The sequence below is a fragment of the Aulonocara sp. 'chitande type north' Nkhata Bay genome, linkage group LG11 (genome assembly GCF_057382095.1).
Source record: "Aulonocara sp. 'chitande type north' Nkhata Bay isolate Kocher_YH1m ecotype deep benthic linkage group LG11, A_spYH_male_GT1.1, whole genome shotgun sequence".
Classification (NCBI taxonomy): domain Eukaryota; kingdom Metazoa; phylum Chordata; class Actinopteri; order Cichliformes; family Cichlidae; genus Aulonocara; species Aulonocara sp. 'chitande type north' Nkhata Bay.
This window is the reverse complement of record NC_141354.1, coordinates 24,773,665-24,799,187: the sequence shown is the minus strand read 5'-3', so window position 1 is coordinate 24,799,187 and position 25,523 is coordinate 24,773,665. Positions and strand designations below refer to the sequence as shown.

Here is a 25,523-nt window from a genome sequence, read left to right as displayed (position 1 = left end):
TCGTATTTTAGACTTAACGACCCAAATAACTCATTTTCCCATGAAGCCTTGCGAACTTTACGTCGTTGTGCGTCAACTCCCCAGTCCCCCCTCCCCCTCCCCATCATCACTGCTCTACAGAGGAAGAAAGGGGGAGACGGGTAACCTACAGTGAACGTTGTAAGTGTAGTTTTTATTTATATAGTATATTAAAATACACAGACACAGCTTAAATATCTGCCGGCGTGGCTGCTAATAACGTCCGACCTAGCCCCGGCTTTAGTTCAAATAAATATGAGCGGCAGCGGGCGGCCCAGGACCAGCTCATTCGCTGAGCCTCCCGGAGGTCCCGGATCTGCTGCGGCCGGTGCCGGATCAGGGGTAGCCGGCGGAAGCTCGACAGGAAAGTCCGGGGGTTCACAAGCCAGTGGAAGCAGCTCGACTGGCTTTGGGAATTTGAAGCTACCCAGTAAGTATTATGTTATATTTTTACCACGTGCCCAGTTTACACGTTAAGACGAAGACTTGGACTGTTGGTTATTTTTTTAAAGAAACGTGTCGGGAATTATTTAATGCGGTGGAGCTAAATCTGTTAGCAGGTTAGCTTTGTAGCCAACGCTAGCTATGTTTTTCATTAAAGGAGCCTTGCGATCGAGGGCTTTTATCGACTTGCTAACATTGTAGTTAGCTATGAAGGGAAGCTTAGAACTAAGCCGCTGATATTTCGACTTTAACTAACGTCATGTCATATTTTTAATAAAGATCAGTGGTTATTAGTGCATTGTAACCCAACAATAGCGTTGTTTTAAGCATACACGCTAATATATTGGTCATTAATATCAGATATAATAGTTAGCGGTCTTGCTAACATATTGAAAACCATCTTATATAGGTTATTAATCGTTGTTCTCGGTTGTGTCTTATCTTGTGCTGATGTTTTGCCCCACACCGGTAACGAGTAAGCTGATACCTTTTGTGGTAACTTGAATTCATGGAGATAATCGTCAGCGAAAATCTCTCAATACTGTTCAATCAACTGTTACGTTTGCTCATTAACCAGCAAATATTGACCCTATCCTATCTAAGTGCTCCTTCTGGATGCCTACACTTTAGCAAACAGGGGCTCATCTATGCATGGATTTAGACTGTTACTTTAGAAAAATAACCCCACTTCAGGTCATCTTTAAAATCTTCTGTCTTAGTGTGGGGTATATTAACTGTGTACTTTTTTGCTGGGAGTTGGAACATAGTCACTGTCTTCACCATTTTGCCAACATTTCTGGTGCTCTGGACATCCTGGTTTGCCAGCAGGACTTCCTTCCAGGTAGTCATCCAGGTGTGATGACAGGAACTTGGAAAATGCTCATGTTGCAGTTGGCTGAAACCAAAGTGTGCATAAAATGAAAGCGGCAGAAAAGAATAACATCACATCTCATGTGTTAAATTTTGAGTTTAAGCAGTTACCTATAATTACAGCAGATGAAACGGAAGGAGGGCAAAGAAAAATTTCCTTATCTTCATCCATTTAACAATGAGCACAACTGTGGATAACTACTTCTTTTGCGTCCCTTGCCTTCTTATTTTCCACAGTTTAATGAATTTCCCCTCAGGGGTTTTTCCTGGCTCACGTTGGCCCTTTGGGGGTGGGAGACTGAATACACACAAACACGACTGGTCTGCCTATAGTTAAGAAACTTATAAATGTTCCTAATACTTTTAAGCATTTTATTATCATACATAGATTTAAGATTGACTTAATTAAACTCCCATTTTAAAAATAAGACATTATGACTATTGCAAAAAACAATAATCATGATTGTTTTGTTCAATAATTCTGATCTCGGTAACACAAGTATTCATAAACTTTGCAAACATGTGGTAGCTAAATCTTTTTCCTAAACTCGAATTATAGCTTTGTTCAAATGAAGAAAATATAATCAAGGGAGAAAAGGTGGTGAACATAGTGAAAGATGCAGTGTCACCTGATCAAGAGTTAGACCCAGATTAGCATGGGTTTTTGACCATAAACCCCCGTCTTGCTAGTAAGCAGCCTCAATGGAGTTAGTGAAAGTCCCAGGCAGCAGCAGGCTCACGGGAGAATGGGTGGCCAGGCAGTGAATGACGGAAAGTCGACAGCCAGTGAACGCCTTGGTTGCACGCCACCAAAAGCAGACCGGATGATAGAGCCTGTGAGGTCCAGACACAAAGACCGTTACCATTAAAGTTTCTTCGTAGGTTCACCCATGTGGATTTTACAGCTTTTACTTCTAGATGCTCATCAAAGGCTGTCTTTATATGATCTTGGCTAAGACTTGGAGAGACAAGTGAAAACACACTGTACTAAAAGAAAGGGTTTTGTCTGTAATGCAAGATAAAGCAAAAATGAATTTTAACAAGTAATAATTTACCAAGATGTTCATTATCATGAACATCTTGTTTTCATAACTGCTGGAAGTTAATATTGTAATCACTACCTGGACCTCATAGAAACCCAACCCAGTGTAATGTTTAAACTACATGGACTCTAAGCTCGCTCGCCATCTCCATGTTTTTGTCTTTCATCCAAACTTAACCCTGGCTCAGTTCACACCTAAACATGGTGTGGATAACCAAGAAAACTCCAGGCTAATTGTTAATCTAAAACGGAGGGGGGGAAAACAGATTTTCCTTAAGTAGTAATTTAGAAGCATAATGTAATTTACTATTGTTAGATAACTTTTCATTTTCCAAATCTGAATTGTAGTTTCTCAGAAAGATTTCTTAAAATAAGCTGTCAGAAAGTAAATATGTGCCACTTGCTGTATTGTTTAATAAAGGGGATCACTGAGCATGTTATCAGGGAGAGGCAGATCATCAGTTTCACAAATTTGGGGAACGTAGAGGGTGGGTATCTGACCTTGGAGAGAAGAGCAGGAAAGCAGAAGAGCGTTTTTTGACGCTCTGCAACTGATCCAGATGCTTTTTTTTTTACAGACCTTACATCCAGTTTACAGTCATTTGATCAACGTCTTTTGTTTTTTAGTCCAGCAGTCAGGGAACGTTTGCTCTCGATTAGTAAGGAGCATTAACAGACTGCAGTTATATCACTGCTTATAACCCCTTTTCAGTTGTATAACCTTAAAAATGTCAATCAGAAGCACTAATTGACCACTGAAAAACACTTTGTGATCACTGATGCCAGAGGTAACAGAGCCCAGCTGCAACTGAAGGGAAAAAACTAAAATGTGTGAAATTAATTAGATCTAATCTAAACACAAATGGACAAAGACGTGATCAAATAAATAAGAACACCAAACTGATCGAGGACTCAGTACCAGTTTTCATTACACGCACAGCCCTTTTTATTAGTGTAACAGTAACATTTTTGTTCATACAAAAAAAGCCTAATGCCTAAGGTAGAATCACTGTTTTCTATTTGTGTCTGTTGCTAATGTTGAATTCTTAGTTGGACAAGAACCTCAAACTATACCTCTCTGTTATAAAGTGCCTGTTTTTTAGAATAATTGAGCTATTTTCCCCGAACATTCTCTCTCTCACATACACACACGTCCATAATTAGTGATATAACATACTGTCAGGAGAGGAAGTGGAATGATGTCAGTCCAGCCACACCAACCTCATTAAGCAAACTGGTATCATCAAGACATGACAAATCCACATTAACAACATTGTTCATCTGTGATATTATGAAGTTCAGTGTTTCAGCAGCTCTGAGTCAGCACTGAACTCCACAGCATCTCTGGGTGTAACCCATTGCTCATGGTTTCCACCCAGTGTGGTATACAGACTTCAAATATAGCAGTAATAGAGCTCTGTGTAAGGTTATTACTGAGCACTGGCAGATACTATTTGAGTATCTTTTTCCATTTACAATACTATACACATACCTTGACTACATTTATCTGATCAGATGGAGAATACTGATCTAATAGTATTTTTCTATGTGGAAGAGAAGGAATTATGCTTGTGTACGACCTCAGGTTCAACATAAACAGCATTCTTTGTAAATTAAAGTGCTACAAATCAATAGATCCAAAAGTATAATTTTACTTGATTTGTGTTGGTGGAATAATAAAGGATGATATCAATCAGTAAAAATTAAGTGGCTTTTTTGGCATTATTCATGTAGTTTATTTTCTCCTAAAACAAAAAAGGACTCTGCGACCGAACATAACGAGTGAGAGAGAAGTTAAAGCATCAGCTCATCTGAGCTTTTCAGCCGCGTTGACCACAAGTTGCAGTTTAGTGGGGAAAAAAGGCTCAAGCATAAAACAGAAATCTGGAGCTGGTACTGGTGTTACACACCTTTGAAGTGCTGCTGTGGTGAAGTAAACAGAACATTGTTATATATATTATTACAGTACTCTGTTTTTGGTAACCATTGTCCTTGATGTAAATATGTAAAAAATGTGTATGTTTCTGTTCTATGTCTTGTGTACTGTTTGTTTGTATATGTGTATTTCTTGCTGCTGTTACACCCAAATTTCCCCTTGTCGGACAATTAATGCTGGGCATACACTGTGCGATTTTTGGCTCATTTTGAGCCGATTTTCCAGTCGTGTGACCGTTTTGGTGATTGGCCCGAGTTTCGCCTTCATCGTGTGTCGTGCATCGTGTAGTATACGTGGGGTAAGGGGAGCGATTAACACCTCACGACCAGCTCCCAATCATCAATCGCTTGGTCATAAGAAAATCAAACCTGTTTGAAATCCTGTCGGCCGTCGTAAGGGTGTCACCAAAGCCTCTCACACTGCGCACACGCAAACACAGAAATGGAAGTGAAAAGACGGAGCAGCACGGCAGTGCAGCGTGTGATCTGGACACAAGCGATGGAGGCACAACTTGTAGAACTTTGGCAAGCTCATCCGAGCCTTTTTGACCACAACAACCGTGAAAATAGTTGGATTTACATTGCTGCTCAATCACAGCTGCCTGATCAATGTTTTTCATTAGCAATTTAGCAAAGTTGATGGTGGTGTGCGCGTCTGTGTGAGTGAAAGACAGAGGGAGAGCAAGCGACAGATTTTCTGTTATAACCTTCATTTTATGGACGCACAGTGTGAGCACCCAGGTCAAATCAGAGCATCGGGTCGTATAGTGTGAGACTCTGCATCGTGACCTACGAACTTCTAACTAGGGCTGCTCGATTATGGCAAAAATGATAATCACGATTATTTTCACTGAAATTGAGATCACGATTATTTGACGATATTTATTTCGTCCGCCAGAGCTTATATATATATATATTTTTTTTTACATGTTGTAGTGCCATTTGTCGGAGCATTTCACGTTGCTATACATCAATACAACTGTTATAGCCCATATTTTTAAAATGTGTTTGTATTAAGTCCATAGTAACTACATTAATTGCAAAAAAGTGCAATAAACTACAAAAAAAATTGAAAATCGTTTTTGTTTTGTTTTTTTACATATATTTCTACTTGGAGAAATTTAAGAGGTTTATCCCTCAAAACTTTAAATACAAAAAAGTTGCAAAAAATAGTTTACAACAACAGGAAATTTATTTTGAGTGTCTTCATAGTTTTATTTTTGGAGATACAGCAATTTTTATATACTGCAGGAAAAACAAAAAAACAATCCTATGATGCAAATTTGCAAAGAATGTGCATGTGCATCAAAATAAACTATTTCCAGCAGTGCAATTCGAGTTCTAAGGCCTACAAGTAAAAAAACTACATTTTCCGCGAAAATGACGTCACTTGCGATAGTTCGCGTTGACGTCTTTTTCAATGTGGGAAGTGTTATGAACAGCTGATCGGATCGGCAAAGCGTGTTTCTGGAATATTATGTTTTTGTTCCTGCAAGCGCTTTTTATGCAATTTTTGCAAAGCTATATGTGGAAGGAAACCGTGACCTAGGACAAGCTGATGGCATAAGATGTAACTCCTCTGGTTTCATATGGAAAAAAATTTATTGTGCTAGCTTAGCGGTTCAGGTTCTACAGGGATTTAAAAATAGTTATACAAAACGAGCATGCTGCTCTGACCGGCTTTAAAGGGTTAAGAATAACAATGTATTGAATAATGACTTTAAAAAATAATATAAAATAGTGTGCAAATACTGATAACAGTGCAAGTGTTTGCAATATAAGAAATAAATGAAAAATGTGAACTTTGCAGTGTTGCTCTGTGGTGCAGCTACGACACCATAGCAAAGTTTACACACTGTGTCTACTTGATCCACATCTGACTCCGCGAACCCATAATGTTTCCACACCACTGAAGTTTTTTTTCTTTACCTTTCTTTTCAACCAACGGCAGTCACTCTCCTCTCCAAATAACTTCTGCTTAGCTTTCCGAGCTTCCCTCGGGTCCTCTTAATTGTTGTGACGCGTGTTCGAAATGCAGAGCAGTGCGCTTGATTTGCCACGGAGCAGCGCGAGAGTAAAGCATGAGGGAGGGGCTAATAATCGGCTCAGTCATTTTTAATGATCGTTGAAAGCCCAGATCGTAATCGTGATTAAAATTCGATTAATTGAGCAGCCCTACTTCTAACCCCTGCGAGTCAATCGTGCAGTTTGAGCAGAAGCTGAATAACGCGACTGAAAAAATCGCACAGTGTCTGCCCAGCTTAAAGGATTATTCTTACTCAACATTCTGGAATTTGCTATAAGAATAAGTATCGGACTGATATCTGATCTATCAGAAATGGGAAATGGAGAGAAGCATTTCTGGCTGTGCCACATTCAGTTTGAAAGCCGTCATGGTTGTACTGTGTAGTTTTGTGACGAGTAAAATCTGTACTGTATATAGTATGATTAGCATCGTTCAGGAAAATGAAAGATGAATGGATTAAAGGGACCAGTAGCTTTGGTGCAATTTCTTTCTGCCACTTACACGCTTATGGAGAGTGCTAATAAACTACTAATGATCAAGTAGTAGCAACCACAAATTATTTTATCAAGTTAAGTGTGTGCTTGAGCTTTTTTACACTTACAAACAAGCTCAAAGGTAATTGCTTATTAAGTGGGGGTGTGATCAGAGTCACTTTGCTCGTCCGTTTGCTCTTATTAGAAACCAAAGCCCTTCACTGGCAGAGGAGCAGACTGCTCATCTTTGTATTCATTATTCAAGACCCTATCATGCCACAGCTGCTCCATATTTAATGTGCTCCCCTGTGACTTAACTTTTTCTTTCTTTCGTTTTTTTAAGGGTGTAAAAATGATGCTAAAATAAAACACAAAGGGGCAATGTAATGTGCAGCTGTACAGCAGTGTGCAGACACCACACCGCGACTGATCTCAAAGCTGAATATTTCCTGCTGACTCGAGGGTAGAGATCAGATCTAGGCCAATCATGTGGATATGCTGCTGGCTTCTATTTACTGTTAACCTTGAAAAAGTTTTGACTGGAAACTTTAGAAATGGGCAAGTATAATTTTTGCCTTTGGTCAGCACTGATCATTCGGAGGTGGTAATCTATCTGACTAAATAATTGTTGTCTAAGCATGTGCTGGAAGGGCAGCTGATGAAGCCAAATCACTTAGGCTAGTCGGGAGAAATAAAATGTTTCATTGTCTGATTCCATTTTGTAACTCAAAGACATAGCAGAGATCAGGAGGGGTCCTGTTGAGACAGGCGAAGTGAGCAAGCCCAGGAAATGGAAGCACCTCTGGGTGTGCTACTGTCCATGCAATGTTATCACAGGCTCTGACAAGCCTTTTGGCAATGGGCTTCTTCTCTGCTCTTCATCCCCTCCCAGTGTCATTGCTTCTGGTGCCCATTTGTCAGATAATTCTTGAACCAACACTTGCACAGTCATAAAACTCTGAGCAGCTACTTGACCCTAACTAGAAGTGTCAGATACTGTTGGGTCTTAAGCTTCTCACTTTGCCTGATTTCCACAAGGTCGAACATTAGCCTGACAGTATCACTGCTCAACCGGTTGGGAACACATACAGTCCAGTTTGATCTAAAGTGGGAAGGTCTAGTAAACCATAACCTTAATAGCCTTAATAATTTTAATGTACAAAGGTAAGCATTCATATTTAATAACTATCCATTAGTAGGACTCATTATGAATGGACTGCAATGTCTTAAAATAAATACAATATGCCACATCTGTACCTGCAGACATCCTTTAGTACAGGAACCCCTGGGCCATGGACCAGTACCGGTCCGTGAGTCGTTTGGTAACGGGCTGCCAGAGTTGAGGCTCTGGTGTGAAATTTATGGTTTACACAGTTTTTATTGTTAACGCGGTTTCCCTGGGTCTTTTCCCGTGTTGTAGTTGTGTATCTTATTTTGAAAGAAATATTTAAGCATTACCATAGCGACCAGAGAGCATTAAAGGGCAGACAGGAGGCTGTTACTCTCTATGTTGTTAGCGCATTTCAGGAGGACGCTGCTAATAAAGTTACACAATTACACGGTGAATTCACTTTTTTTTTTTTTATCATATTTGCAAAATACCACAGTTTTTTGTCTTGGTCGTATCATTTTATTTTGTTGTATTTATCTGCGACACTTTAAAGGCCGGTCTGTGAAAATATTGTCTGAAATTAAACCGGCCCATGGTGCAAAAAAGGTTCTCTATTTCTTTATTTACTTTTTATTTTAAATTGCATTACATTTGAAGTTAAATTTAGTAACTGCATGATGTTGAAGTTTATTAATAATTGTATTAAATAATCAAGACTATATATTTTGCTAAGATCAAGCCCATGCTGTTTTATTTTCTTTGGAAACTATTCTGCTATTTTTTTTTTCTCCAAGAGTCTCACAGCCCCACACAGGTTTTACCAATCTAATGGCAGATTTGCAAGCTCTTCTGTTTATTTATTTCAGTGGTTTAAAGGTGGTTGGAAAAAACCTGTTGATGCATTAAATTCTACTAGACGATGGTAATGTGCTTTTACACACACACGCACGCACGCACACACACACACACACACACACACACACACACACACACACACACACACACACACACAAAGAGTTGCATAAACTGTGATTTTTGCCATGTTGTTTTATCCTCATTAATTTTGCTTTTCTGTCAGACATATGCCTGTTATTTAAATATGGTATCGATCGAATTGAATCTGCAAAGCTGAAACTGTGATTGATACTTCCATATTCGGTTTGGTGCACAGTTCCCAACCTGACTGTTCTGCTTTAGCCAGGTTGTGTAGCTAAAGCAGCAGCTACAGGGAATTACTACAGGGAATTAATTATATTGGTTAATGTAGTCAGTAATTAGTAAATTTGGCTTTTAGCTGTAATATTTTTTTGGAAAACCTTTTTTGGCCTCAGGTTTCAGGTATTTGTAACAAGAAGGGATTAATCATTGATAGCAGTGTTGAATAAATAGATAATTTTAATGCATGGGTCCAGTATGAAAGACGTTTAGGCTGATTTTCCTCAAGAAAGCAAGGGCAAAGTGTTGTGAGAAGTTCATTATCAGTCTGGATTGTGCCTGAGGAGCTTTTACTTTTACATCATTTTTGATCTAATTTCAGTAGTATTATTTAAGTGCTAAGATGTGTAACTGTCAGGTAAAGCCAAATGTTTTTTAATAATTTCAGGATCTCTAACAAGTTTTTTTTTTTTTCTTTCTTTCTGTCATCCACAGGAGACAGTGGCAAAGTGACGACGGTGGTAGCCACACCCGGTCAGGGCCCTGATCGCCCACAGGAAGTGTCCTACACAGACATAAAGGTTATAGGAAATGGCTCGTTTGGAGTGGTCTACCAGGCTCGCCTCATCGACACCCAGGAGATGGTGGCAATTAAGAAAGTTCTCCAAGACAAGAGATTTAAGGTATGCTTAGACAGGCTTACCTGGACAGATAATTAAAGTGAAGTAAATGCTAGTTTTTCACCTTGTGCAGTTCACTCACTTTTCCTTCGTCTCTCTTTTCCTCTTGCAGAATAGGGAGCTGCAAATTATGAGAAAATTGGACCACTGCAACATTGTCAGGCTACGTTACTTCTTCTACTCCAGTGGAGAGAAGGTGTGTTTGCACTGACCTGACATTTTATGTTGTATATTGTAGAAACTTAGCAGATGGAGCACTGTACTTCCACTCCCTGGCATTTAATCTTCCATGCATCAGTGATGATTCACAGACATGTTTTGGACAAGCCGATTTTGGTCTTTGTTGTACAATGAATAGTTGAATACTTGGAGTTGATGGGGTCCAAGCTCTTTATTTGAATCGCTCAGATTATTGTGGTTTTAAAGAGAAATCACAGACTATGCTTGGCACACTTTTTAAATCTCTGAAGACTTGAGCAAATAATACTTGAGCAGATGACTTTGTGACACACTGACTAGTGAATTAATCTTCTGATGCTGTGGGAACAAATGTTTCAGTCCCTGAATTCCTCAGATCTGGATGCTTAAGCGATATTCTGTTCTTTTAGTTTTTCGCCAAATCTAGTGTAGAGTCACCATATGACTCAGTCTGCCTCTATCATGTCAAATCTGAAAGTAAAAAAGTTAATAAATTAGCTCTTTGCTGGTGTTATTTCAGCATTTATAGTTTAATTTACTTTAGAAATATTTACAGCAGCAAAGCAGTAAACTGTGATCACACTCATAATTGCGCATTGGTTTTAGCATTTAAGTCAGCATCCCTCATTGGCCCTCCTCAGGCACACTGAGTGCTGCAGGTACCACTGCTACAAAGAAAGAATTTAAAGTTGTTCCACAGTAACTAGCAGCTTTGACAGCATACAGATGGCTCTTATTTTAACCTCTTTTTAATTCATTGGCTTTGTGGCTACTTGCAACAATCCAGTGCTGGATGGTAGCAGCTGAAAAAGATTCTCCCATGTTGAAGCTTGTTGAACAGGTGGTTTGTGGGACTCTTATTGACTTTTTAGTGTCTAAGGTTTTGATTGTGACCACAGGGATTAGTGCTACTGCTTTTTCTTTTTTGTGGTGACTGCAGCTTCAGGTCAAAGTATGAAAGCGTTGTTGTCCATACTGCTGTATATTTTTTCCAGAAGACCAGAGGCAGAATCTCCTAAAAGTCTTTATTCCCTCTGAGATACATTTTACAATCCACCTGCATCTATTTTTAGCCACAAATGCGAGTGACATTCTCACACTGTTGAGTCAACAACCAGCATTGTCTTCATGCTGTGTTTGCAGTCCCACTAACAAGAGCCTCTATATTTTTGTAGCCTCATATACTGCTTTTAATTTGAAAATAGCAGGAAAATATTGCTCGTTGCTCAAGGTAGCTTTCGTCAGGTTGTTTCACAGGTAAACTTAACTGTGGTTGGTGGAAACACTGTCATTGGGACAATGACGGTCAATCACTTTGTCCGACATACTTATTACTAGCCCCGGGCCATTGGCTGTATTGACTTCTGCTGAAGTGTATCCCCACTGTCTGGTTGTATCAGCTATATCTTTCTTTCTTTCTTTTTTTTTACACCCCATGCACAATACACTGTTTCATTACATTCATTTGATCTGGTTTCACTTTTGGGACTCGATTTGAAGTGGTTAAGATTCATTTTCCTCCAGTAATCACACAATCCTCTTTGCTTTTGTTCCTCTTTACCAGAAAGATGAGGTGTATTTGAATCTGGTGCTGGATTACGTCCCCGAGACGGTGTACAGGGTGGCTCGCCACTTCAATAAGGCCAAGACCACCATCCCCATCATCTATGTTAAGGTGGGTAGAAACACACACACACACACACACACACACACACACACACACACACTGCTGCTCACGTGAGCATTTCCCGGTCACTGCTATCACCATGTCACTGTATGCATTGAAAAGTGAGTGGTTTATTTATTACTGCCATGTTTAAATCTTGTATATTTCATTTATTAAAAAGGACATTATAACCATAAAGACATATTGTGAGGTCTGTTTGTGAACGCAGACACAGACCACTCTGTTTATCTTCAAACAGAGTTTTTAACTGAGTATCGTTCTCAACCAAGTTGAAGTTTGTAAATGAGGGGATGTTAGAGTTTCAAATTGATACCATGGATGCATCTATTAAAAATCTCTGACAAGTATAAATCCTGGTGACCTTGAATTCAAGGCCAGTGGTAAAGTTTTCTGAAAATCTTGTGAACACGAGAATGAGGGGACGTACGTTTTTCAAAATCTCAGACAAATTAGAATCCTGGCGAACTTGAGGTCAAGGTCAAAGGTCAAAGTTTCTGAAAATCATTAAGGATTAAGGTTTTTTAAATTTAAGCCATTAGTGCACCTACTGGGACGCTCTTGGAAGCTTTAAAAAAATCTGTTGGAAACTGGGAGTAAATTTTAGTTCAGTAATTGCTTGTGGATGTAATAAAAACAGGCAGCTCACCGTTTCAGGATTATGAAAGCAGAAAAGAGGAAGGATGTCCCAAGGTAGAGCTGGGCGATAGAACGATAACGATATGTATCGCGATATAACTTTTACTCGATAGAGAAATTAAGCTATCGCGATAGACCTCGCCGCTCTTGTCCTCAAAGAAAAAAAAAAAAAAAAAGGTCAGCCAATCCAAATTAAGTAGCGCAGAGCCGAACCAATCACAGCCACAGTCACGTCGCGTGACTTGTTACGTACAGCACAAGTGCCAAGCCGCACGTGTGTTTGTTTGGGAAGCAGCCAGCGGGTAATGGAGCCAGCGCGTAATGGAGGAAATGAGTGTGCCGACTAGAAAAATCAACCGAGCGTGACCGAAGAGAAAACAGATGATGGTTCCAATGCCGGAGAGATTGTCGAACGGAAGAGCCATAGAAGTTCCGTAGTGGGAAGGTATTTCGGCTATTTCAAGTCTGACAAAAAACAGAGTAGCGTGCACTGTAAATTGTGCCGAAAGCAAGTCTGGAAATACAATAAACTGGTGCATGCGTCACACTGTGCGCCACGTTATTGTTTCGGTGAAATGAATTTCTACAATACTGTTACTGTTAATTCTACTCTCTGCAGTGTTTAAATGCTTACATATACACACAGTTAGTCCCTCCACACATACGACTCGGTTCTGCTTCTATGCCCCAGCTTTGTTTACTTTTTCCCACCGAGGCTTCTAGACTTCTGATTGGCCAACATTTCTGCACGGTTAGGAATCTAGCGCCACCTGCTGCTTTGGCATGTTCATAGCAGCGTTTTCCTTCATTTCTGCCTTTATGTGTGGACGGGATTATTTTTTAAAACGAAAACGGAAAATCTCCGTTTTCACAAATACCCGTGTACGTGTGGACGTAGCCTCAGTCTCTGACTGGAAGCGCTAATTCGTCATTCGGCTTTTGTCAGACTAAAGTAACTGTTAAAACTGTTTGAAAAGCTCAGCTATACAACAAGGAGAGATTGAGAATTTCCTTTTAGTTCTCAGTTTATTTGATACTGACAAAAGTTAGTCAGTTTTGTCTGTTCTTCTGTAAAACAAACTAAGATTTATTTTTAGAATTAATATTTTGTTTCTAAGTGGAATTGACAATTTAGTCTGTTTTGTTTGTTCTATTTTGAAACTTAAACGCTTTAGCGGCTGCCTTTTGTGTAGTTTGCAATATTTGCCTTTATTTATCTGAAAAAGTCTCATGTTCCTTAAGTACATCTACCCTGTTGAACTTATTATGGGAAATAAATATTTAAATAAAAACAAGCTGCTGATTATTTCACATTTTACTTGTGAGCAACGGCACATTTAAATCTTACAAATATAGTTATTTGGCTTATATCGTGATAGATATCGTTATCGCCTGAAATGAAAAAAACATATTGTGATATGAAAAAATCTCATATCGCCCAGCTCTATCCCAAGGGAAGTGATTTGTTTGCAGTCTTCTTGGCTGTCTGTTTCGGGTGCTCAGTTTGGAGAGTGTTTGCGTGCTTACTGTGTGCGAAGCAGCAGAGGACATTATAGCTGTCTCATGGCCCATTTCCCTACCTCAGCCTCCTGCTCCCCTGTGCCTTTGAGATGCATACTGATCTCTGTCACTCTTTCTTTTTTTTTTTCTCTAACCGTCTGTCACCATATGCAGGGTCTTCTCCCCCCTCCATGTCTCCCTTGGTGTCATGTTCGCCATTTCATCTCCTCTTACCTCTCTCTGCCCCCCTTTTAACTATCATCTCTTATCCCTCAGTCATCTTGTCTGCAGTATTTTATAATCTGGCCAGCCTGCTGTCAGTGCATCATGTGGGCAATAATGATGATAATGGAGATGATGACGAATTAAGATGCTTACTGTCTGTGTGTCACAGGCACATTTAATGGGCACACACTTAACTGTGTGGTGAATTTCTCATTCCATAACAACATCGTCGACCTTGGGTGTGTAGGCAGATGCCAAATAGGAGCTGGCCGTAGATCTTCAGGGAGTATTTTTCACCCTTGTGTTATTTTGGTATAGAAGCACAACACCACAGGCTGCATGAGACAAACGAACAGCTGCTTCTTTCGACAAACCCCTTTACATTGTGCCCAAAAACAGAATTGGGGCACATGTTGATGTGACTAACATATGGTGAACATCTATACAGAATCAGCTGTGCCTACAGATTAAATCATCCATTTTAGTAAAAGTTTAACAACATTTAATTTGCAGCACAATACACGCTGCCCGGTCTCAGGGCACAACGTAGAATGCTGATGAGAAAGTGATCTATTTGTTTGGACACAATCTGTCCAGGTTTCTTTTTTTCCCAACAGTCAGCACAATTGTCAGACTAATGGGAAGTATGTTTCCTGTCTGAAGCACGCTTGTCATCCACACTCATCAGCACAGATTTCTCTCCATGGCAACCAAGAAAACAAGCTTTGAACAAAGTGGCAACTGTCGTGTTTTAAACCAAACAATGAGCTCTTTCTGAATCTGAGTAGTTTTTAAATGCATATAAACCTAACAAGCTGGTTAGCTATTGGTAATTAGTAACTTATTTAAAACAACACAATTGACGCATAAGCTTCTGCTCGTTGTAGGAAGTGAACTATGGTCTCTGGTGGAAGCGACACCATCACTAACACCATGTGGACTTTTTCACCCTTTAAATGTGGAAAGTAGGGCTGCCACAAACGATTATTTTGATAGTCGACTAGTCACCGATTATTTTTGCGATTAGTCGACTAATCAGATCATGCATCCATTGGACGTAAAACATACAGCTTATTGCACCAGCAGCATCTGCTCTTATATAACTATCATTAGCTTACAGCTTTAAGTGTTTACTGTATGTGCTAACTAAAAATAAAGACAAGATGATAGTTTATTAAATTTTAATGAAATTTGCAGATTGTTTCGGTGAAGTAAACTCCTTGCTATCTAAAATATAACGGGACACCGGAGTATATTCTCGAGCATCTCACACTTCTGACAATCAGCTGTGTAAAAACTATAACTTTAATCTCAGCCAAACCGATTTACTCAGGAACAAATAAAATACTGAAAAAAGCCAAACAATAACATTTTGAAGTTATCTAAGTGACTTATATATATTTAACCTGAGTAGCGAAAGACAGCAGTGGGTTTGAAAACGATTTGCCGGGAGTCCGGGGTTCTCACGGGCTCTAGTGAGCCTTGCCCCCGGCTAGCTATCGAGCTAGTGGGTAACAGACGTCTCCGAAAACGCCTCCTCTGCACCCTGGTGACATATCCCTACTCCAAGGCCCTGCATGTGTGGGTGGTTGTGGTGGAGCGGGAAGAGGGAGGCAGCTGGAGAGTAGGGGTATGTCACCAGGGTGCAGAGGAGGCTACACCACTCCCCCCCCCCCCCCCCCCCCCCCCCCACTCCCCCTCAGTCCCCTTCTGGCTGCCTCTGCCTCAATTTTATCCCACAACTTAGACATTCACATTACTCACACTCTCATTACACATACATATAGGATCTTGGGGCACGATACACGGAGTCCAAATTACCATCAGGGTGTACACCTCACCCCTGGCGTCATTGCCCACCTCTCAATTTTAAATACACGTAGACATTGAGGGCTAGCAGGAGGGACTATGCGCTTACCTGCTGCTCTCTGGCAGGTAGCTCCATGCCCTCCTGGGTTTTAAATGCACCTTAGAACACACATGCATCAACACTACAATGAGCGGGTGGAGGGAGGTTTGGAGTCTTCTCTCACCCCCATTCTCTGCGGCCTGCGGGGGGGGCTAGGAGGAGGAGTTGGCCGTCCGACTGCGGTCTGGAGTGTGGGGCCTCCCTGCTGCTGCAGAGTCGGGGCGGTCTGCCTCTCCCCACCGCAGGGAAAAGGGTAACACCACCTGGGTCTGGGTGCAGTTCCCCCCTCCAGGGGCAAGGGTACCTAGACCCGGTTCGTAGAGTACGCTTGGGGAGTGTGATCGTGTGTACAGTGTCTCTTTATGTCTGTCTCCACGTTGGTTGAGTGTGGAGTAAGTGCATATGAGAGCATGAGGATGGGAATGGATGTTTGTATATGTGTGTGCCTGTATGTCTGTGTCTATATGTCAGGTTGGGTATCAGACGCCACCTCTCTGGGGACACCTCAGGCCCTCCAAGGTTTGGAGGCCTATCTCCACCCACCACCACTTCCCCTGCCAGTGGCGGACTCCCTCAGGTGTCGGTGCGTTGGTGGTTCTTTGTGTCTGGGGGTGGGCGTCCGGGTACACACCGGCTCACTCCTTGGCGGCCGCTTATCGGGGCCTGGAGCCTGGGGCTCGCTCGGGCCACTTCGGAGGTGGGGTGCCCCCGGCCTCTCGGCCTGGGGCTCAGTCACTCAGGCACAGCTGGCTGCCGCCGGAGCTCACGGGCGCGTCACTGCAACTCCCCCTGGCTTCTGCTCCGCGGCTGCTGAGTGAGCCCTCATCTGGGACTCTCCTCAGCTCTTTCTGGGACAGTGGCGCGGCTGCCCCTCTGTTGGTCTTCCTTGGTCTCTTGTGTTCTGGGGGCCTCTGGATGTCTGGAGTTTTGATCTCCTCCATACCTGCTTCATACCCTGGAGGACGGGGCTGTGGCTCCCCACACTCCCTAGCAGATCATTACATGGAGAAACCTTTGGAATGCAAGCATGCTGATCCACACAGGTATGCACACGGGTGTACACACGGGTATTCACAGACGCGGACTACAGCTTTCTTGGCTGCTGCCTCAAAGCACATTGTGCGCTGTCTATCTTGCGTGCTGCACAATATCGTTTATTACTTAGTATCTACTGATATCTACTGCTAGCTAGTTTATTGTGATGGTGCTGTTTTTTTTTATTATGTTGCTCTTTGTTGTTTGCTTTCTCTTCTGTTTTTTTTCTCCATACAGGTGACCCAGGTGTTTTGTTTTTTTTGTTTGTTTGTTTGTTTTTTCTTTCTTCCCCCCCTTCTCACCGTCTCTTCTCCCCTTTGGTTTTCTTTCTCTCCCTCTCTTTCTTTCATTCTTTCTCCCTGTCCTATCCACCAGTCATGTCTGTCCCATTTGTAGCAACTGAAAATAAAATAAATTCATAATTATAATAAAGGTCAATCAAATGGACCAATATGGCAAGGCCATGATGATCCACTTGGTAAAATAAATCCGCTTGGCATCTTTCTTGGCCTTAAGACAACAATTCTGATGGCTAAAGATCCAAACGGGACAAAAAAAAAAAAAAAAGTTTATAGGACCAAATCCCCAGGAGGAGTTCGTTAAAGTAGGAAAAAAAAAAAGAAAATCATATATCACTACATTAACAGTCATGGCTATTTAGCAAGCTGCTATGAGACTGTGTTGGTTCATCTGCACCTTCGTTTTTGGCTCATTCTGATCCTTTTAAATGCAGAGTGTGCACTTAAAATTCCTCCGATTTTATAGCACGTTATTTATCTTCACCAAAGCCATTAAATTTGTGATACTGGGGCGTCCCGGCTTGTCAATCTTCAGTTTAGTATTTAAAAGAATGTATGCAGTGAAAATAATTGGCTGCTCTTAAAATGTCTAAAAAATTTGCTTTTCTCCAGATAGACAGGAATACTGTTTTCTCCTTTGTGGGATGAAATAACACGCCTATAATAAAACATGGAATTGCAGTGTAAGTTCACTGTGAGAGAAGCTAATAATTCTTTTCTTTTTTTGTCGTCAGTCCTGCAGCAACAACTTGTTAAACTGAAAACAATGAACTATTTATTGATTATTTTTATTCATCTATTGATTTTCTTCCACTTATTCGGTTCATATCTCATTTAATTTATTAAGTCATGCCTGTATTGTTTTTCTTTCAAACTTGTATATTGTCCTAAAAATAAATTGACTTGCATTTCATGTGATCTTAAAAAACATGAAAAATGAAAACGGTGCAGGAATCCTGATGGTGGCTTGTAGCTAGGACGTCTCCAGTGAGATATAAATGGCTTTTGTTCTTAAATTGCTCTTTTTTTTTTTAGATTTGTTTGATTTTTGTCTGAGTTGTTAAACACTGTTGGGCATTGTGTCTCTGTCTCCTCCTCAGGTGTACATGTACCAGCTGTTCCGCAGCCTGGCCTATATCCATTCCCAGGGCGTGTGTCACAGAGACATAAAGCCTCAGAACCTCCTGGTGGACCCAGAATCGGCCATCCTCAAACTCTGTGACTTTGGCAGGTCAGTAACATTTCCCGCCTGCGGGCAGATCTGTCTGTCTGCATTTTTCATTTTTGCATTGTAGTGACCATTTCTGTCTCATTGTGGATATTTAGTTTGCTGTCTGTTTGTGTAGCGCTCTTCCTCGGGCTCCGCTTTCCCTGTGTGGATCACTCATGCCTTTTTTATGTCTGGGTCGCTTACATGCTACTGTGAAAACAAACACACTGGCAAATCCAAGGTTCACACCGACTGCGAGTCTCATCCTGAACTGTCTGTTTTCTGAATCCTCCAGTGCAAAGCAACTAGTTCGAGGGGAGCCAAATGTTTCCTATATTTGCTCGCGGTACTATCGTGCCCCAGAGCTCATATTTGGTGCCACCGACTACACGTCCAATATTGACATCTGGTCAGCCGGCTGTGTGTTGGCCGAGCTGCTGCTGGGTCAGCCCATCTTCCCCGGAGACAGCGGTGTGGACCAGCTAGTAGAGATCATCAAGGTACAGTAAGAGTGCTGTAAACAGTGGTACAGCTGGGCAATACCACCGCCTCTTCTTCCTCTACCTCTTTGCCCCCCCCCCCCCCCCCCCTTTTTTTTTTTTTTTTTTTTTTTTTTTTTTTTTTTTTTGCACAAGTTGAGGAGCGTGTCAGGTTACATTTCACTGTGTGTTATACTTGTATAACTATGCATGTGACAAATGAAGAACCTTGAACCTTGTAATATTGTAAATGTAGGATTGTTTATAAAGGAACTGCATATTGAAGAAATATGGAGGAAAAAACATGCTTGGTCGAGGTCAGGGCTGCACAACATTTTTTTTTTTAACTTGGTCCTTCAAAAGCAGCTCTGTCTTAGAAAATGTTGAATTTAATCTGCACTTAAAGTAATGCTCTGCTACCTTTCATTTTGTTGTGTTTAACAAACTTAAATATTAGAAAACATCTCTGAATGAAGAAAATATAAATATGCACAGATGCACATTGTGAACAAACACAGAGCCGTATTCATGAATATGAAAAAACTCAGATAATGATCTTTTCTGTTATGACCTGTGACTCTTAAGTGCTTTTGGTTTAATACCACTCAACAAAGAAAAGACCAGGATCTTTTCCTATTAGTATTACTATTTATGCATACATTTTTGTATGCATGCCGTGTTTCAAAGCACTTTTAGGTGTGTTCACTCAGGGTTGAAGTATGAGTCCATTTTCCCACACTTAGCTATCTGGGCTTCCCGGGTAAGCTGTACAATTTATTTATTTTTCATCCACCTCAGACAACGACTGGATCAATTTACTAGCAAACAATTCCCTTCCCTTCTTGTGTTTTCATACCATTATTATATTGCTGTTGTCCCCTTAGACTCCCTCGTCTCACTGTTGGACAGGCCCCAACACATATTGAGATGGGTTTATTGTAATGTTTAAAATCATTAGGTGTGTACTCATATTTGATGATAGCTGGTATTAAATAGGCAAAAGACAGCCTGAGGGCTAGAACCAGTCCAAAAATGATCTCAATACAGCTTTGCAGCATCCTAAAAGGAAAGCAAAACAATCCATCAATAATTAATAAGAGGCAATATAATGCAAAGGAATCTCAAGGTTGTCTGCAAAGAGGCTGGACTGCCATTTAACTTAATACCAATGCAGTGTGTTTCATCTGTGATCTCTGAAGTAGTGCATATCAGACAGTTGCAAGATTCAGACTCATTTATATAATGTAATGCAAATAAATGTTAACATTTCACTCCTGTTTGGCAGGTTTTGGGGACGCCAACAAGGGAGCAGATCCGGGAGATGAACCCCAACTACACAGAGTTTAAGTTCCCACAGATCAAAGCACACCCTTGGACAAAGGTATGCTCCCATTACTGGACAATATTGACGTTGAGAGGTTTACCTCTCTGAATGCAGTTACTGTTGCTCTTTAGAGAAAACGTCACACTAAACTAATTTTAATGAATCCAAATTCATGCTAGCATTGATCATCGATACATTTTCTTTCTATCTCCTATCAGGTGTTTAAGCCTCGTACCCCACCGGAGGCCATTGCTCTCTGCTCTCGACTGCTGGAATACACGCCGGTGACCCGGCTGTCGCCACTGGAGGCATGTGCGCACGCCTTCTTCGATGAGCTGCGCCAGCCGAACACCCGCCTCCCCAGCGGGCGAGAACTTCCGCCCCTATTCAACTTCAGTCCCGTTGGTCAGCATGTCCTTTTTTTTTTTTCTTCTTTCCTGCAGTCTGTTTCTTGCACAGATTATCAGCTGTTATTTATATTGTATCAGTATCATTAATCATGTTTTCTTTGCCCTGTTCTCTCAGAGCTGTCCATTCAGCCCCAGTTGAACTCCACACTCATTCCTCCTCACGCTCGTGCACAGACATCGCCTGCATCACACGGTACGTTATTAAATGGGCTTTAAAATAAAATAATATATATATATATATATATATTTATTTTATTTTATTTTATTTTTAAAAGGCACTGGTGTCTGTAATTGTTAAAACTTGTGCTTCCTCTTTTCCCCTGCAGAGGGCAGTGTGTCAGACAGTACCGCCCAGCCCAGCTCAGCACCTAGCTCCATCAACAACAGCACCTGAGCATTCATCCCTCTGTCATATTTTCTGTTTTGTCTTCCCCATGTTCTTTTTACTTTCCTCTGCTCCTCTCCCTCTCAACCTTCCTCCTGGCTCCAAACCCTTACAATACAAGGAAAAGAAACTAGATACACCCACGTAAAAACTCAGCACTGCTATTTCCCCTGAATATTTAACCATTTTCAATAAAATGCTGCACCTGCAGCTGTGGGTTGAGGACATTTAGGTAGTTGTGCTTGGGCTTATTTATAGGATGCAGGCCCAAGTCCAGGTTGGCTGCTGTCTGACCTCTTAGGATGTTTAGGAGATGAGGAGGGGGCTTGTATATATTATGTGGATTATCTGTAATATAATCAACAGTTGGCTTTTATCCCTTTTTTTCTTTTTTAGTTCATTTTATTTGAATTTTATGTGTGGCCACAGTGCCATTGATTGGGATCCTGATTGGCTAGTTAGTGCATAAGGCCCGACTGGTAGACAATCATCCTTTGTGGGGTCAAAAATGCCACACTTATACTGTACAGCTAACTCTGTGGACTGTCTGTCGCTTTCCACTTAAGTTGTCAGTTCACAAAGGCCACTGGTGAACAGATTCACCAGAGGAATGATTTGAAACAAAAAAAATCTCCCAGCGAATACAGTGTTGGCTCAAGATTGTGCGTGTCATTTTAGATAAGAGGTGGTTTTAGATTTTTATTACAGAGAAGAGCTCCCCAGCCCGTGTTCACCGTTTGTTTTCGAGTATTAGCTCCAGCACTGCCTTTTACGTGAACGAGAGGGAGTTTTGTGCGAGCAGAGCGCACATCTTCAGTTTTTTCTGTATAAGCTCATGTCGTCATTTAAGCTGGAAACCAAGAGTTTCAATTTAATTCTCAAGTGAGTATTGCACATCTCTAAAAGGGAGTAGAGGGAAGCAAATGTTGGTGGGGGGCTCCGGCTACATCTCAGAGTAGCCTCGGTGCCTCGCCGTGTTTTGAATGATGTTGCTGTTCGTATCAGCCTGATTATGTTGAAGAATGCTGTTTTCGCCGCTCACACCATCACTGGCGCCGCTTATTGTTTGTGCTGGAGGATGACTGTGATTTCATTTTGTGTGTCGCCAGAGTGTTGAAACCATCTTCGCCCCTTCCCAAAGCAAGTCCGCCTGCAAAGCTCATATCATGTTCTCCGCGCCATGCGGTGATGGTCGGGAATGATTCACGCAGCTGGCAGTCCTCTGTGGGCGTGGCCAGTTTCCTCTCTTCCAACACGCATGTTCAGCCCATGTCGACCACGCTGTTTTACTTCCACTAATATCAGTAATAATCTGACCAGAAATTATGCTCGAACCCCTGAAATCCAACAGCTTTTGGAGCCTCCCCCCTTCCATCCCTCCTAGTCTTCATCCCTCTGGCTTCAGATTCCCCCTTTTCTTCTTTTTTTTTTTTTTCCCCTGCCCACTGCTAAACTTGTAAATATCAAGTACCTTTTATTTTATTTTGGGTTTTGTTTTTTTTTTTGTTATTATTGTTATTATATTGTTGTTCCTGTAATTTTTTTTTCTCCTCTAGTAGACCGGCGCAGCAGCGTCCGGGTGATTATCCTCAGTCGCAGTCTGTAAATACGATTTCATTTCAGTCCCTGGTTCACGAGGGGAAAACAGAACAAAACGTTTCATTTTTATTCTCTCTCCCTCCACTTCTCTCTTCAGAGCGGCCCCTTTTCCCCCATAAATGTTGTCATAACTGTTTTATTTATTGTGTTGTGGGTTTTGTTTTTTTTTTTTGATGGGTGGGTAAAATTGAGGGATTCTTTTTTGTTTTGTTTTGTTTGCGTTTTTTTTTTTAATTCCACATTTTAGTCTAGCAATTTCACATGCAAAATAATTTCACATCCAAGATACTGTACTCGGATCCAGATGTTGGAGCGCGTTGTCCAATCCGTGGTCTCGTATGAATGCAGGTGCACTTGCTCGCCAACAGGTGGAACTCCAGTTTTCCATTAAACTTCAATGTGAAGGGAATGTTACAAGCCTCTGGATCTGTGGGGTCGTGGTGTTGGGAGGGAGCACGGGTCACTGTATGCGTGTGTGTGTGTCTGTGTGTCTGTGTGTGTGAGTCTGGAGGAAAGGGGGGAAATTAATTTGTCCATTGGCATTTATCATCTCCTTTGTCTGACTCACCTGTTTTTTCATTTCTCTGTGCGTCATGTGACTGTAACGGGCTTGGCCTGTTAGTACGCTGTGCATGCTTCACAGATGGTGAGTTTCTCGAGCACAGCAGCAGGGAATATATGTGTGTTTGTATGCGTGCTGGCAGACCATGGACATTATTACCTGTATTTTTTCCAAAATGAAAAACTGGCTATATGTGCTGTTTTAATATCTGTTTTTCCCCGTTCTGATCTGTCACACTCTGTTGTGACCCTGCTCTTTAAACCACCCCTTGTCCAAGAGTGGAATATACTAGATGGGAACAGAACAGTTGGATAAAGGAGATGATGATGATAATTAGAGAGGGATGGGGGGAGAGAGACAGTTTTTGTTTGTTGGTATAAATAATTAAACTCATTAATAAAGTGATGAAACTGTACCTGTGTCATGACTGAGTTATAATGGGTAGTTGAGTTGTATATGGAGGATAGAGGACATACTGGCATTACTATACAGTTTACAATACTGTGAGATTTACTTAATAATTTAAAAAAAAATGATTGTAAAAGTTCAACATTAACCACAATATTAACAGACATACAGGCTTTAAAGGGGAACTGTTGTCCAACTAAATATTTTCATTCTTTCATCATGCCACAATATATGCTTTATTTATCTTATCCCGATCCTTGGCTCAACCCCAAAGTTCATCCACTGTAGCTTCTCTCCCTTTAAAATCCTCCCATATTGGGTGAAATTACTCTAACCATTCATTTATGATACATAGTGATATGAACCTTGAAATCTGAGTCAAAATGCACTTTTGAAGTTTCTCCACTGTATTATATCAGTGCTTGAAGCTGGTTATAGAAAAGTCAGGAAAAAAAACAAGATTTAGACTTAAGGTGTGTGTGTGTGTGTGTGTGTGTGTGTGTGTGTGTGTGTGTGTGTGTGTGTGTGTGTGTGTAAAAACTGGTTTGGCTAAAGTTTTTCAAGAATGTTTAACACAATGAATCACAGCCAGAAGGTGAGATTTGTAAGGCTCAGAACTGCTGAGGACCAAAGTTCAGTCCACCCAGGTGTACTTTGAAGGGCCTCTAATTTGAAAAATGTTGACAGTAGGAAATTAAGTAATTATTAAAAATAAATAAAAATCAGCTAATTCTGAGGTTCTTGGAAATATTTTTCAAATTTGTTTGATCTGCAATTAGACACCAGAACTTAAGAGGTCTTTAAAGTGTGTAAATTTTTTTATTTTTTTTTTTGATAAACCGACTATTAAAGGCTGTTAAGTTCCAGGATGCTTTCTTTCCCGTATCTGAGGTTCAATGTGTTTTCAAAGTGTTCTTTAATGTTTTGTACAAGTTAAAAAAGCTTCCGTATTATTCAGTCCCATTATCTGAATGGCAATCTACAGTAAGCTCTGAGAGGGTGGTTTACTGATTTACTGCAGCTCAGTTACCAAACAGAGCTGAAGACTCAAAATACTAAATAATAACTGAAAATAAAAACTGAGAACAGAGACTCGCCAATAATAAACAATAAATCCAACTCAAAACGCTGGGACCAGTCAGTGACTGTGACAGCTTCAACAGGTTTGTCCTACAGTTAGGTAATTGTTATTTAACTTTAATACAGATGATGTGGATCTGAACTAAATGTAAGGCAGTACATATTTATGCATTTTGATGTGTAATTTTTATAAAGTTGCTCATCAGGTATGAGTCTCTGGATTTTGCTTTGTGTGAAACCTTTTTAATGAAAAGATTAATGAAATGAAGCTCTGCAGCAGAGTCAGTGTGGATCAGCGAACTCTGGAAAGGATCATTTGAATAATGAAGAAATCAGAACTGTTGTTATGGAAACCATGCTATCGCAAATGTCACTGAAAATGTTTTTGACCTTGACTGATGAAACCTGCTCCTCTGGCTGTATCACACGCATCAACGAGGGGTTTCTGGGATGGCTTTCTTTTACCTAGTTGGCCCTCTTTTGGCTTCTTGTTTCAAGATGACCTAGCATCACATTGAATTCAAGTCTCATTCGACTCTGTGACCTTAAGGACCTCAAACACGGCTGAATTTCTTCATGGAGTCTTAACAAGAGCCCACACTGCTGCCTCAGAGCGACTCAGACTTTTCAGTCAGACGAGTAAAAGATGGAGAGAATTTAATGAAGTCTCAGGTTGTCCTTTGTTCTTTTGTCTTACTCAGTGTTCACTAGAAAATATTTATAAGCACTTGGACAACCTTTGCTGCTCAGTACTAAACTTTCATGGTTTCCCTTAAGGCTGCCCCTCAGGTTCAGCTAACATTAATTCATACTTTGTCTTTGT

General features: G+C 40.9%; 1 protein-coding gene across 1 annotated transcript; it reads left to right on the top strand.

Moving 5' to 3' along the window:
- The first annotated feature begins 70 nt into the window (after nucleotides 1–70).
- gsk3ab (glycogen synthase kinase 3 alpha b) lies at nucleotides 71–23,645 on the top strand. Its single transcript, XM_086311313.1, has 10 exons — nucleotides 71–448; nucleotides 9,570–9,757; nucleotides 9,867–9,950; nucleotides 11,517–11,627; nucleotides 18,344–18,474; nucleotides 18,749–18,953; nucleotides 20,218–20,313; nucleotides 20,475–20,661; nucleotides 20,782–20,859; nucleotides 20,993–23,645. The coding sequence occupies exons 1-10, from the start codon at nucleotides 274–276 to the stop codon at nucleotides 21,058–21,060; spliced, it is 1,323 nt and encodes a 440-aa protein (XP_086167439.1). The 5' UTR covers nucleotides 71–273; the 3' UTR covers nucleotides 21,061–23,645.
- Nucleotides 23,646–25,523: the final 1,878 nt, after the last annotated feature.

Excerpts from the sequence above, each read along its gene's own strand:
- gsk3ab (XM_086311313.1), top strand. The coding sequence starts at position 274 with ATGAGCGGCAGCGGGCGGCCCAGGACCAGCTCATTCGCTGAGCCTCCC. Across the intron at positions 18,475-18,748 it reads AAACTCTGTGACTTTGGCAG|TGCAAAGCAACTAGTTCGAG; the intron begins GTCAGTAACATT and ends TGAATCCTCCAG. Across the intron at positions 20,662-20,781 it reads ATTCAACTTCAGTCCCGTTG|AGCTGTCCATTCAGCCCCAG; the intron begins GTCAGCATGTCC and ends CTGTTCTCTCAG.